This window comes from Porites lutea, chromosome 11, assembly GCF_958299795.1.
Source record: "Porites lutea chromosome 11, jaPorLute2.1, whole genome shotgun sequence".
Taxonomy (NCBI): Eukaryota; Metazoa; Cnidaria; class Anthozoa; order Scleractinia; family Poritidae; genus Porites; species Porites lutea.
In genome coordinates this window covers 16,760,209-16,774,764 of record NC_133211.1, presented here as the reverse complement: position 1 = coordinate 16,774,764, position 14,556 = coordinate 16,760,209, and the positions used below count along the sequence as shown (strand labels likewise).

General features: G+C 39.1%; 1 protein-coding gene across 3 annotated transcripts; it reads left to right on the top strand.

The window, feature by feature from the left end:
• The first annotated feature begins 1,540 nt into the window (after nucleotides 1-1,540).
• On the top strand, nucleotides 1,541-14,550 carry LOC140952782 (protein ABHD15-like). Of its 3 annotated transcripts, none has more exons than XM_073402226.1 (2): nucleotides 1,541-1,672; nucleotides 12,755-14,550. In XM_073402226.1, exon 2 carries the CDS (start codon nucleotides 12,854-12,856, stop codon nucleotides 14,126-14,128), a length of 1,275 nt encoding a protein of 424 aa, XP_073258327.1. In that variant the 5' UTR covers nucleotides 1,541-1,672; nucleotides 12,755-12,853; the 3' UTR covers nucleotides 14,129-14,550. The 3 variants fall into 3 exon arrangements, with proteins under 3 accessions (XP_073258327.1, XP_073258329.1, XP_073258328.1); XM_073402228.1 differs by lacking the exon at nucleotides 1,541-1,672 and adding an exon at nucleotides 5,484-5,918; XM_073402227.1 differs by lacking the exon at nucleotides 1,541-1,672 and adding an exon at nucleotides 11,716-12,052.
• Nucleotides 14,551-14,556: the final 6 nt, after the last annotated feature.

Sequence of the window (14,556 nt, the reverse complement as noted above, 5' to 3'; positions counted from 1 at the left end):
CCGTATCCTAGCTGATGTTAATCAACTCAAAAATAAATCTTTAATATCGGATCAAAACATCGTCATATCATCAAACTAAATGTCTTTAGGTGACACTGAATAGCCACTAAGGATGTTTCGACAAAGAAACGAGGAGAGACAGCTGGCATGCCGCCTAACTCGCCCTTTGCTTGTAACATCCTTGATGGCGTCACTATTTGCTCCTTACCGATAACCCTAGAGACGGGTAAAATATCTACTAACTATTGTATTTTCCTTTGTTTTCATTTCTTTAAAAAAAAGGAAATGGCATTTCCGAGCCCCTCAATTTAAAAATTTTCTGGGGGAGCATGTCACCAGACCCCCATAGTCTGGAGCTCATTCGGCGTTCAAACTTTTCTTCCCCTGCGCACACCTTCAAAATCTAACGCTACGCCCCTGCAACTTGTACATAACAATGTGGGATGAAAATGTTTGATCGCTGTTAGCCTGGACTTAAGAGCTTTCCCCCGCACGGACAAAGAAAACTGTCTTTAATATCGATCGAGTTGTCAGTATGTATTAACGGTTTTCCGTAAAGTGGGAATTGACTGTATAATTTCGTTTATGAAATAAAATAAATTACTTAGGGCTTCTACTTCAACCTTAAATAAGCCGGCGTTCCCCCGCTCCCTTCAAAACACGCGTCACAGCGGATCAAAAATAGCTCACTGATCGTGAGTGAAGTGTGAGTTCATCACGTACTTATCTCTAACATTTGATAACATTGGGATGAGCTATAAGAATGTGTAGGCACATGCAAGTAAGAGTGTTTTTTGCCGGTTGTGACGAATATGGAGCATCTTCTCAGTTGTTTTCTCGTAACTAAGAATTAAAAGTCGATGCACTAAATCGACCCAGACACAAGCATACATCGCCAATTTGTGGGTATTATGACGCAAAATATGGCTTTGTCTTGTTAAATCTTCGAAATGTTGACTGGATTTGCATTAAAGGCAAAAAATCTTTCTCTTTACAACCAATGAGAACTTGCCTTCCTCAATTAAACAGCCATTTACAACATTTCATATTTAGTCATGACTGGACTACACTTACTAAGGAAGAAAAATATTGCAAAATAGCACACTGTTGTAATTGCAGTCACGGTTTGCTTTTAAACGTCTAACTGTCTATGGCTGCCTTTTTAAAGAAAATTTTTTCAAACTTTATTTACTCGAAAATCGTAATTTTCAAGAGTTTCGTTGCAAATCGCAAAATTTTCGACTTATGTATTTCACTTTCAATTCATGTATACATCTGTAGGCGCTTTGGGAAAGTCAATGTACCCACGTCAATATTAATGGACAATCCAAAAATTGTCTGATATCGCTGTGTTCTACGATTGAATTCTGTTTTTTATGACGCATTTTTTCGATTCAGAAACGTCTTTATTTTGTTTTTGCTATGTACCTGCGTTGAATCTTTGGTTAATCCAGCACGTTCCAAACTCCACTCTCCACTTCATATTCAAATCAGGAATGATATAAAAAACACGCGTTAAACCATTTTTAAGACATTCGATGATTCAAACCTGATTTTACCAAGACTTCCGTGTTCTTAGCTTAAAACTGATTTTGGCGATTTTCACAATATGGCTGGTCCGAAGCATAAGACCTGTCAGACTGTAATATAAAGGAATGGATTAGCTGCAGAGGTTGGTAAAGCAGAGTGATATTTTGAAATGTCTATTGTTAGTCACTAAGCGTTTATAGAGCATTTATAAAAAAAGTTAGACCGACAATATCGACGAGAATTTCGGAACTGATCGGTAGATTGTGTTTCGAGGGACAGTCAGAGTGCAATAGTTAGAAACCATCGGTTTTTAACTAACAAAAAAGCGAAGATAATGGCATGGTCGAGAGGTATCAAGAGTATAGATAATAGTCAAAACAACCAGGTGAATTTTTAATCGTCCTTCATATCTTCAAACAAAATAGTATTTGCTGTCCAAATGAATTAGTCATAAGTCCATAAAAATAATGTTTGAATCATGCAAGGACTAATTCATAATGGCTTCCAACAGTGTATTTTAATTTCTAGTTCGGTTTAAGCGGTTTGGTTTGTGACTATGGATTTTCCGTATTATTATTTTCCACACAAGTTTTCCTATGTGCATTGTGACTTAGTGACGTATTATGACTTTTCATGGATATTGCATCGGAGCATGACGCAGATTGCCCGTGGGAAGGAATTTATTCTTCGCCACTGAACTATAATTGAAAACAATCCGAAACCAATATTTTTAAACGCTTGTTTCGTTAAGCGGGACCTTGTTTATAGGAAGTTGGCAGCGAGAATGGCTCTCACTTAACTCTGACTCGACCGGTACAAAAGGTAAGTTTTTCTCCGTACAAGTCAGTTGTTTTCGAATTTATGTTGATTTGATTTTTGAAGGCTGTAGGGAGTAACAAGCTGGCGATAAAAAAGTACAGAAGAATATAATATGAAGTAGAGAATCAAATTACCATATTCGCGAAATTTCACATAGGGGCTTGAGTCTATTCAGGCCGTTATTGAATCAATTTGAACTTGATAAAGTGTTATCCACTTTTTCCATCTATATTTCTAATCCCCTTTTACATTCAGTGTCTGGTTTTATAAATCTTAAATCTTGCTACTCATTATACGGGACCTACTGTAGCTGTTGGGTCTTCTCTGCCAGTATGACATTTATATCACACAGGCGACTGCGAATTTCTCATACTGTAGCACCTCGGTCCCATTTGTTGTGGTTTGTACCATTATCCTACAAGAAATTTTATTTCTTGGTGATACATGACAGCAGGCAGAAAGGAAGTTTTGTTCTTACTTCCACAAAAATGCAGACCTTCTAGACCAATTTTCTCAACGTGAATAATATCAAAAAGTGGCGGCTCTAAACAAGCTAAATGCATGGAGGGTAAAATGTGACAAATGTTGTCAGCATCATTAGTTTCCAAATTTTGAAGCTTCTATACGTTATTGGTTAACTTATCATATCCGAAACTGACTGATCAAAATGCAAAGCATGGTTTTGTGTCCCATTTAACCAACTCAATGGCCTGCTCCCAGGTGGCTTGTTGACTTAATTGGTAGAGCACTGCACCGTTAACTCAGATGTCAACGATTCGAATCCTATACAATGGAAGCCTGAACTTTTTCAAGCTTTCGTTTCGCAACTACAAAGTTTTGCGTCTATACATTCTTTCATTTATTTAAATTATTTCTTTAAATTGAAAAGAAAAAGAAAGTAATTATAATGACAATATTCGCCCAGAGCCGAAGCTACCTATGTTGTTTATGGGCAAATTTTAAATCAAGTGTTACTGAAGTTTCTGAAACAAGTCGGTCGACGCATTCAGTTTAATAGTTGGCTGAGTGATAACATGTCAGTTACGAAACAAAGAACAAAAAAGTCTAAAGAAAGAAAAAGAGGATAGAGGATCTGTAAGACATTCCACACTAGAAAGTTCTTGAGCTGGACTTTAACCCGTAACTGGGAAAAAGGAGGAGAAGAACAAAGAAGGCCTGAATTGGAATGAGACAAACAGGGATACTTTTTACAAAGTACTCTAGATTGTCGGTTTTCAAAATGTGTTCAAGATGTTGTCCAAAATTATAAGCGGTTAGAAGAATAGAAGCCGCCCTGGGCTTATTGAATCATGTTCGGCTCATGTATTTATCCAGATAACCTTATCAAAAGACTTCTACCTTGCTGGACGAAGGAAATTGATTCTCACAAATTTGCCCCTGGCAAATATATCGCAAAACTGTGAAAACTGGGGAGTAACTTTTGGGTAAAGACGGTAATGGCCACATTTGAATACCAAAAAACACAGGGTTGTAAATAAGAAGGTTAATGTGGCCGTTACCGTCTTTACCCCAGATTTACTCCTCAGTTTCTACATTTTGCGACATACTCGCAAGGAGCTAATTTATGCAAATCCAGTTGTCGGTCTGTCTCAGTCGTCTAACTTAATTTTTCTTATTGACGACGCTTGCTTTCAAGTTGGTCCGGTTCAGCGCAGGTTTGTCTTCATTACTGACCAAATGTTGTCATTTCCTTGAACATGCACTTTTTACGTTTTTGTCTACGTTAGTATTTCCTAATTTTGGATTAAACTTAGCCAGGTGTTCTTTCTAAGGCCCCGTTTATTAGGAGAAAAGTTTCAGTCCCGGGAAGAAACGTCAGCCGGCGCCTTCCCGAGCTAACCTCTGCGAGCCGACTTTTCATATATACAAATCGTGGTGAACCGATTACATGAGAAACAAAAAGTCGGGGCGACTTAACCCTCCTAGCCGGACCATTTTTTCTCCATATACGACACTTGGCTCGCCTAGCGGGTTCGACTCGCACTTTCGACCCCAGTGCTTTCGGGTTTGGGAATGCGCGCGTAATCTCTCTCCGCGACATGCGCAGAAGAGCTTTGGGTCCAGATTGGTTCGACTCGGTGAAGGCGAGACAATCAGAGCATGCCGGGCGCTGTTGTATTTATTCTCCTGAGAGTTAGTGCAACTAATTTCTTTCAGACAGAAACGGAAAACAAGCATATACTACAGTGTGCAAGCATAATGCATCTATCATGGTTTTTAAGCGATGCGTCTCAAGTTTTAGCTGACTTAGTTTTCCCTCCGACGCGTCGTCCATTTTAAGCTCGCTAAACCCAACAATTTTTGACAATTTTCATGTACTCATTATATTAACTGTAAGGAAGAAGCGGGATACTCTTAGGATAGAGATATCCATTATTACAAACGTTTCCGTTGTATTTTTTAATAGCACTTAATGTTGTTGACACTGCCGGCCCTTAATTGCCTATGCTGCTGCCGAGTGACATACAACAACTTAAATAAACTCATAAAAGTATCCCTCAATCAAACGAGCTGAAAAGTTAATCCCTCTGTAACTAGTACGCTGAGACCTCGAAAACCTTTTATAGACCGGTAAAGTGATATTTATTACCTCTACCCGGACAAAAAGCTCGAAATAGACACCGAGACACTGTGACTAACACGCGTCGAAGATGTTTTAGAGGCTAGAGTGGTCCTCATCTCTGTATCCGGTATAACTTTTGTGTAGAGTGAACCACAAATAGAGACTCGAATTTGACGGCTTCTATGTTACAAAGGAATGTTTTATTAAATTTTCATGAAAGCATTTCATTTAAGAGTAAATTTTGTGACAAAAACTAAACGAAAAAACTGGGGATCTACAGCCTCGAACGGTGCTACCCTTTTGAAGGCCTTCCGACTGGCGACAGGATTAAAGCGCTTTCTTAGGGCCTGTTTACATGGAGGGGGGGGGGGGGGACCCCGGTCTAGTGGGGTTGGTTTCTTTTGCTTTCACGCTCTGGGGGACACAAAACAAAAGAAACCTACCCCACTAGACCGGGGTCCCCGACTCCATGTAAACAGGGTCTTAAGCTTCCCTTTGTCCAACAGCTCGACTAGCGTCTCACAGGCGAGAGAAGGTCATTGGTCAGCTAAGAACTTCTGTTTTACTCAGCTGGTCTTTATTTATTTGTTTTAAAATCCCGACTGCAATCTTGTATGGAACGAATGAAACAAAAACAAGAAAAATAAATCAGTAGGAGCAGACCCGATCGAATGCTTATTGGTCATGGGTTGCTTTATTGACAAGTTTGCTTGCCTTATCCGTTAGTCGTATCAAAAAAAACAATTCAAATTTGCCGTGTATTTGCATATTGGCATTAATGATGTCGGGAGACGTTCTTGAGAAAGTTAAGATCGATGGTATAATTCGTCGGTTCAACAATCATAAAACGAAACTGTAAATTTCGAATATTTCATCGTCACCGCAAGCACAGTCCCTACTTCGGCCAGTGCTCGATTTAAAAATGTCAAACCACGCTTACGGCGTGGACATTATAGTATTTCTGTAGGACAGACCTCCGCTTAAGGTAAGGACAATTTTATTAGCATTACTTCAACCAAAACAAAACGGTTTGTTTTACTCTGCAATGTTCCCTGTAAGGGTGTTTGATGGTTTGTTGTGTATTTTCATTGTTCGTTGTGGCTTCGATTCCAAACTGTCATTATAATGGGCGCGATACGGTGGTTTCCTTAAAACCGTAAGCGCGATAGAGCGGGAAAACGAAAAATTTAAAAGAGGTTGCAATTATTATACTTCTTCATGTGTAAAGAATACAAGTAGTGTTTTGAGGATCAAACGAGCAGGATACAGTCAAGAGAGCGCGCACGATAAATGATGGTTTGTTTTTATCACCATTTTCTGCCAATCTGACCCAGCAAGTATTTATCTTTTTTACGCGAGACTAACCGCCTCAAGTCCTTTTATTTGACACGCGTCGAGCTAAAAAATAATATGCGGCTTCGGAAAAGAGGTACGATTAATATACTGAATAATTCCTTAATTACCTCAGTCGCTTTTTGAGCCTCATAAAGCTCTATTTGTTAATTTTAAGATTTATCCGACGGACTGTAAATGAGCCTCTTGCAACGCTGACGAGGAGCCGAGTGAACTGATGATATATTATAAAATATTCCTAGTAAAGAGAAAATCTCCTTGGAAAACATCAGTTCGCATATAGACATTTGAAATTGAAATGTGTGTCGTCTTCAGAGTTGTTAACTTCGGATTACGTGTAACGCAGCGACGCGGCATCGGTCAAACACAGCTTTCAGATTTTTGCTTGCTTCCAAACGGTAAACACACTATAATAAAGTCTATTTTTTTGATCAAGATGTCTGCATGCGAAGCGATTTATGTTTTTCAAAAGTACATGTATTTTAATTTACTTTGTAACTTTAAAAAAGAAAAAAGATTGAGCTTCATGGGGTGTCATTTGAACTGCAGGTGCACTTAAAAGAGATTTTTTTTTTTCGAATGGGCGTCCCATTCAGTAACAAAAAAAATACAGAAATAAAAAAAAAAACAGGAGAAAGGGAAAATTAAAGAAAAAATAAGAAAACTCATTTGCTATCTTCTCGTTTTACTCTTCATCAGACAATATAAATGGTAAAGATTCAAGATAACACTGATAACTTACATGCGGGAAATTATCTTGTACCATGGCTCTCAATGTAGAGCGCATTCGTGATATGAAGACACGAACTTGTAATTACCTGGGATTGCTATAAGCGTTCAATTTAATATTTGAATAAAAATTAAAATAACTGCTCTGTGAACTTTTGTCCCCATTTCCATCCCCATTTCCAACAAAGAATTATTTAACACCAAGAGTAATCCCTTGCAAGAGTCCATTGTTGTTTCAAAATTTTATCCTGCGTTTAACAGCCGCGGCATGAAGGCGTGTTTACGCAAAAAAGAGAGAAATTTGCATTTGAAAAGTAATTTTGTTGCCAAGCTTTTGAATTGCATGCATCATATTCTTTTCAACCTGAGCTTAAGAGTTATCTTTTGACATACAATAATTCACAATCAAAACTGTCCAGGAGATAGGGAATATGATATAATGCGTGCTGTTCTTCGGCGGCTCTCGCACATACATTGGAAGTATCTGTAAATATTTCGAAATACGGGATCAGAACTTTGAGTAGAAATAGTATATCAGCATAATTATGATAATTCTATCAATTTTCTGCTATGTTATTACCAGTCCAAACGCTAAGCTCATATTAATTCCAAGAATAATATTCTAATCTTCGTTATTTAATGGTTAAAGGAACGCGCACCTATCTTGGTCTTGGAAACTTTTCATGTTACAGTTACAAGTACAACTTAAAATTCGCGTTTTCGTTGCGGATTGTTTGAACTTTGCATTGGATTACGAGGGATATGACAAGAACAACAAAAAATTAAAACAGAAAAATAATTTAAAGTTTAAGTTACAGCTGAAGTTACTGGTGGGAAAAAGCAAACAAGCTCCGAGAAAAAGGCTTTCCCGTTCAAGCGTCGATTTTCCGTCGTAATATGGAAAAAAATACCTGCCGCAACTTGTATTAACTTTACATCGCAGTAATAACCAAGCTGTCGGTATTTGCAATAAATTGTCAAAATGAGGGAAAACATGACACAGCAGGACGAAAGTCTGTCAATCAAAATAAGTGACTTTACAAAAGTCTACTGAATAATTCTATATCCACTAGCTGTCACGTTGCTCTTTCCTGAAAGAACTCATTTAGCAGGAGGGCAATCTCTTGTCCGTGCCCCTATATTCCTTTTTTTCATTTGTTCGTAGTCAAGCAATCTAATATATCATTAACTGTTAACATTTGGACGACACCTTTCATGAACTGCACCCTTATGTAATTGGAGAAGTGCTAAAACACTTAGTAATTTTAGTTCGGAAGTTAAAACAATGGATGCCTGCTCCTCCCACACAACCAATGTTGACTTGCTTGTCGTTTTGTAAATGTCACTTGAGCAGCGCAAATCGTTAATTAGGGAATGATTGAGGATGAGGATGGAACGGCTTGATTTGGACTGTTGCCTTTTCCTCTGTGAATTGCCGATAATGACGGTAAAAAGTAAGAAATCTCGCCAAGGGAATTGATCATGAGTGGCTCAACTAATTCGGGCACTGATTGTAGATCATATAATACCATGCTGGTCCATACCAAACAAACTTAGAGACGAACGAAAACACCTACTGAGGCCTTAGTTTCCTTCGTTTCATGCTTTAATATATTCATTGAGTTTATAATTGCATAAATAGCTATAAATTACATCAATATAAGCTCACTAAGGCTGGAAAAATAGCTGCCGAAAACTGGCCAAAACCCGTCCGCCACTACTTAGTTCGCAAACTGAAGCCCGTGATAATTCTGCAATGCAGTTTGTTGTATGAGACTCTCTGTGACGTCATACGCGCATCGATAGAGCTTTCTCAGGAAGAATTCACCAACTTTTGGTCCTAATGCAAGTAAATCGGCAAGCATATCCGTAAAATCTGCCATTCTCAATGCCACTTATCACTGAGCTGTTCCTGCCTCGTACCCAGACGTCATCTCTCTCTCTAAGGAGAAAACACGCTTCCCATGGTCCCTTGCGCTTCGTCATCAGTCACTCGTGTTTCGCGCTTACCTCTATGCGAAACCATGTGAAAAACGGAGCGCCTGAGGAGAAGGCTGGATGTGCTCTAATCGTTCCAGCCTTTGACGGCCTAAATCTTCAGAAATTTTGTGGACCTTCTCGGGAGACTAATGGCTCCTCAAAATGGTGGCCTTTGGATACCATCGATTAATTCGAATAACGCTAGTTCTCTAAAGTGTGCGGCAGGTGTTTGAAAAGAAAACAAAGAAAGAGGAAGGGGATACTAAGTTTAGACCCCTTTTATTCGGAGACGAGTTGTCCCTGGTAGAAGGGTCACTCTCCGGCCTAACCGAGTTACCCTGGGCGAGCCAACCTTTCCCACATTTCCTTAAAAAACTTGGAGAGCCGTTTACAGGAAAAATACAATAGGGCCATTTATACGAGGAAAAATAAGACGCGTCTTACATAAGACGCGTCTTAAATAAGACGCGAACTTTCCGTATAAACGGCACATTTCGTCTAAAATAAGACGCGGCTTAGCTAAGACGCGGCTTAGCTAAGACGCGTCTTATTAGATAAGACATGCTCATATAAATGGTACAGTTCGCGTCTTATTTAAGACGCGTCTTATTTTTCCTCGTATAAATGGCCCTAATGTTTGCTCGGCTAGAAGGGTGACCAAGTTCGGTGGGTCACCCTCCTAGCCGGGCCAACTAAACACTTTGGCTCGTCCCATCGGGCTAACTCGGTCAAGGGGCGCGACAATAATGATGAGCAAGCGCTATTGGTTAGGGCAAAGGGGTCAACTCATAAACACTCGTTAAAGCTCGGCTCGAAGGGTGGCCCTCATTCCCGGGACAACTTTTCTCCATAACAACGGGGCCTCAGACATGCGATAACGTGACGGGCCGCAACAGACGACAAACGGCTGCTAAGCGGCATGCTGAAACAGTCCGACTAATAATACTACAAAATGCAGCGTCCGGCCTGTTTCTCCAAGGTTGTCTAACAAAAACAATAACAAACTTTTATTAATAAGCGGATAATATATCAGAAGCCGGCACTGCCTGCAGCTAGCAAGGTTGCTAGCAAGGTTGCTCCAAACCTTGCCTGTTAGTGTCATTTTGCAGGACTAATAGGCTGTTCTATGAAAACTGACTCGCGTTTTTCTAAAATCTAGGACAAATGATAGTTACCGTAAAATTCCGAAAATAAGCCCCTTCATGTATAAGCCCCTCCAAATATAAGCCCCCCAAACCGGTAACGCAAAAAACCCTCCGTTAAATCGCCCCTCCAAATATAAGCCCCCCGGGGCTTGTACTTGGAAAATTGACCTCAAATACAAAGTAAAACAAAGCCAAAACGGTAAATTTACTTCCAACTATAAGGCTAGCCCAATCGATTTTGACACGCAAATTTCCCTCCGTAGATAAGCCCCTCGGAATATAAGCCCCTCCAAAAATAAGCCCCTCAAGAAGGGTCTTTGAAAAATATAAAAGTTTCGGAATTTTACGGTAGTATTTCCAATATTAGGTTTTAGGGTGCTTTCGTTGTTCCTTTCTCTCTGTGTGTGCGTTTATTTAATTGTGCGCGGTGCATCTCAGTAACCGTCCTTATTATGTAGTAGTCCGTTTCACAGTATGGCTGCCTCATCTTTCTAGCACGGTATTATTGTTACTATGTTTCGGGAAACCTATGGTCTTTATTTTTTTTCGCACTTGGCATTTTACTGTAAGAAAATTTGATGAAAAAAGGTTGTTGTCTATGTTTTTACAATAACATTTCGACACCAACATTACCCAACTCATGCGCACACATGCCGGAGAGCCTCTTTGAAGGTCAGATAATTTGAAAAGACTGGGCCTTTATGCCAGTGTCCAGCCTGATTAAAATACTCTTTGCGATGCAGTAGTCAAGGGATTACGTCTCTGCACAAGATTCAGGTATTCGTTTTGTTTTGAAGGTCAAAAATATCAGAAAAGAATCAACTAACGCACGTGTTTATAACGGATATTAAGTGCTCCTCCAATTTTAGGAAATTGAACAGGAAACTTCGGAGAGACAATCATTTTCTAAGTTCCGAGCTGTCGCATTTGAAAGCTATTACAAAATCATTTAATTTGGCATTAATATGGAAACATTATCTTCAACTCGAACTTGTATTTATATTCTAGGAAACATAAACACAAAAACTGTTGTCCCGTTGCTCAAAATAATTTTTTTCACCACGTTTTACTGCCCATCCGGAAGATGATGTATTCTTAGTCTTTATTATAAAAGCTAATGCATGACCCCTTTGTGCTGCAGATTTATTGTTTTCGACGCTATTTTCCATTTAAGCATGTAATTTTTTGGTGTCAGTAGAGTAGAAAAAGCTAAAATAACATCACATGGGTCATTGGTAGACAAAAAACAGAATTAAACCTAAAGAATGGTCATGATTTAATACACTACTTTAAAATCTTTTTTCTTTCACTACCTAAGTATAGCTGCCGTAATTGGAAATAGCCAAAGGTTATTTATGCCAATTTTACTGTCGATAAAAAATACCATAAAATTCACGACATAAAAGACTGATAGACGGTTTTCTCTAAAAACGAGTTTTGTCTTTCACCTTTAGCTCTTTCGAAATAAGAAATAGGTGCTCTGAACACCTTAGAATATTTCCAAACTACATTTTTTTTTCGGCATCTCAAGGAGACTAGCCTAATTTTTCTGACAACCATAGTAATTGCGTCATTGAATATCCGGTCGTTTCTGTTTGAGAGGATTTTTCTTTTAGCTGATGGAAGCTGTGATTGGGCAAATGGGCGAGCGCCCTGAAAAATTCTGTCCGTGCGCACGTTGGTAAATAAACATGACGGAAAATACGAGGACATTCTGTCTTCCAAAACAAACAAGCCTTGTAGGCTCCTTGATCTAATCACGTCACCTTTGTCTATATTAAGTACATACTTTCGTTTTAGCATATTAAACAGCTTTGGGCAGTATGTGCGGTGTGATTTGAACCGGGTACCATGTTTGTCGCCTGACTTTTAACTAACAATCAAAGATTATCCGTTTGCTACAACTCTCAAGGTATTTATACAATTTGAGGCTTTCATCTTGGGCTAAAAATTGATAATATTAATGTCCTTTCAAAGCAAAACAGTCGTTGATATTTTGCTTCTGAAAGGCTTGAACATAAACAATTTTTGTCATGGCGTGCAGGTTCTTAGCAAAGGAGAGCCGGTTTCAAATTTATCTACAAGATCAAAGTAAAATGTTGTCCTTTTCGCTTTTATCGCGAGTGTATCATTTTACTTCTTTCTCCAATCATCAGGCTTGGCGAAAGAAAAAACACTAAGGACACAACGACATTCAGCTACCTTGACAGTTAACTGATAGAGTGATGTGTTTCAGTAAACAATACAAACCGCGGAGAGTCAGTCGTACTCTAAAAGTCGGTACTGGACTTAATCGGAGCTTGCAACACCCGTAAATATTAATTACAATACTGAGTTTAAAGCTAATTCTATCCTATTTTAACCCTTAGTTATCAAATGCGGATCGTTAAGTGCTATTTTTTAAATGTTAAAGGTGCAAACATCGCGTCGTCAGAGCTATAAATAATTCAGTTTGCTCTGCAAGAGAAATATCAGAATGACAGAAAATTTCGAAAATTTTGGCAGGGTGTACATTGTTTCAACAATTCTATATAATTAAAAGCTGGCGCGGCTCTAGCGCGCAGCTAGAGGAAAAAAATCGACTAACTCCTTTATGACTTATTTTTATTGACAGATCCAGCTCACTGCAAGTTTGCACTGCTAGCTGTTTTGAGAAGTTTGTTTACGCTCATAGTTCGCTAAAAGGTAATACTGCCCGTTGCTAAATCTTTGAATGAAACCTCCAGGATTTGCTTGTCTGATTTTCTCGTACACGGAGGTGTGGTTCTACTGCGTAGCTTCATTGACTGGTCTATCCACAGCTATGTGCGTACCCGCCTTATTTCTGGTAGTAATCGTGGTGGTGAGCATATTGTGCGCCCGTTATTTCCACAACAGACAGGAAATGAAGCCTTGTTTGTACTTCAAAAAGTCTAGAATCAGTATGGTCATTAAAAAAGGATGCAAGGGATTGAATCAAGATTACAAACCCACATATTGGGCGACCAACCGACATCTTCAGACGATTCTGCCTTGGATCTGGTGGCAGGACGAGTTAGAATTTAAGCGCGAATATTTGCAAATGGAGGATAAAGGAGTCATTGCTTTGGACTGGTTAGAGGTTGATGACGACAAATCTATAAAAAAAGTTAGTCCTATAATGCTGCTGATTCCTGACTTAACAGGTGCAGCCGCAGATTTAGCAGCTGCGTGCACCGAGGCTTTGGCGCGAAAATTTCGCCCAGTGGTATTCAATCGCCGTGGGCATGGTGGAACCTTGCTTTCAACTTATCGATTTCAAAGCTTTGGAGACGCAAGTGACTTGGAAGAAGCGATTCAATTCATCACTCATATGTATCCATATGCAGAGATCTTTGCAATCAGTTTTTCTACCGGGTCTGGACTGTTATTATCATATCTGGGTGAAGCAGGTGCGACCAGCAAACTCAATGCGGCGGTTTGCATTTCGCCATGTTTCGATGCCGAAGCGCTTTTCAAGTCTAATAGTTTACCAGAGCCGTACAACTGGCTTTGGACGTTTAAACTGAAATCAGTTTTGCGCCAGCACCCTTGCTTAGGCAACGTGATAAATTATAACCTTGCTCTACAAAGCACTAGCATTAAAGAGCTGGATGAGAGAGTTTATGTTAAGCTTAACCAGTATAACTCGTTGGAAGAGTATTGGAGGTACAACGACCCTATGAGGAACATAACAAACATATCAGTGCCAGTGCTATGTGTAAGTGCACTCGATGACCCTATTTGTCCAAAAGAAACTATACCGTTCAGTCTTTTCAAAACTTCAAACAATTTATTTCTAGTTACAACAGACAAGGGAGGTCACTGTGGATTTTTAGAGGATTTTTTCCCTTCTTCTTGGGCGAATAAGCTCGGATGTGAATATTTAGAGACCGTGTTTAATCAAGGAGTACCCAAACAACCCGAGGAAAATCACGTGCATTTTTTCCCAGAATTCAACGGTACGAGAAATCGAAGTTATACAACATAACAAGTCAGTTCTTGAGCCTGTGATTTTGAACTATGCTTAACCGCAAGCTCGAATTCACTGACATTTAGCTTTACCGGTACATGATGATACATGTAATTATATTACAAGATTATATTTGTATAAACAGAGAGACATTAACAACATGTGACCGATTCGTTAACAGCGAGTTAAAAAGTCTCAAAAGGACCGTGTGCACTAATACGGTGGCACAGTAAGTGATTTTTATTCTAACACAGTTTCGATGGCTTGCTTCTTTGTTTTCGTTTGTGTATCAATGGTATTCACATCAGTGAGTGTTACCTTAAGATGTGTTTGCTTTAGAGCAACACAATTAAAATGCTAGCGTATGAGCGAAAAAGTACGTCCTGAGAAGTTTTTAAAAGAGACTTTTCTAATTAAAGACGTTCACACTAACTTCTAAATGGTGT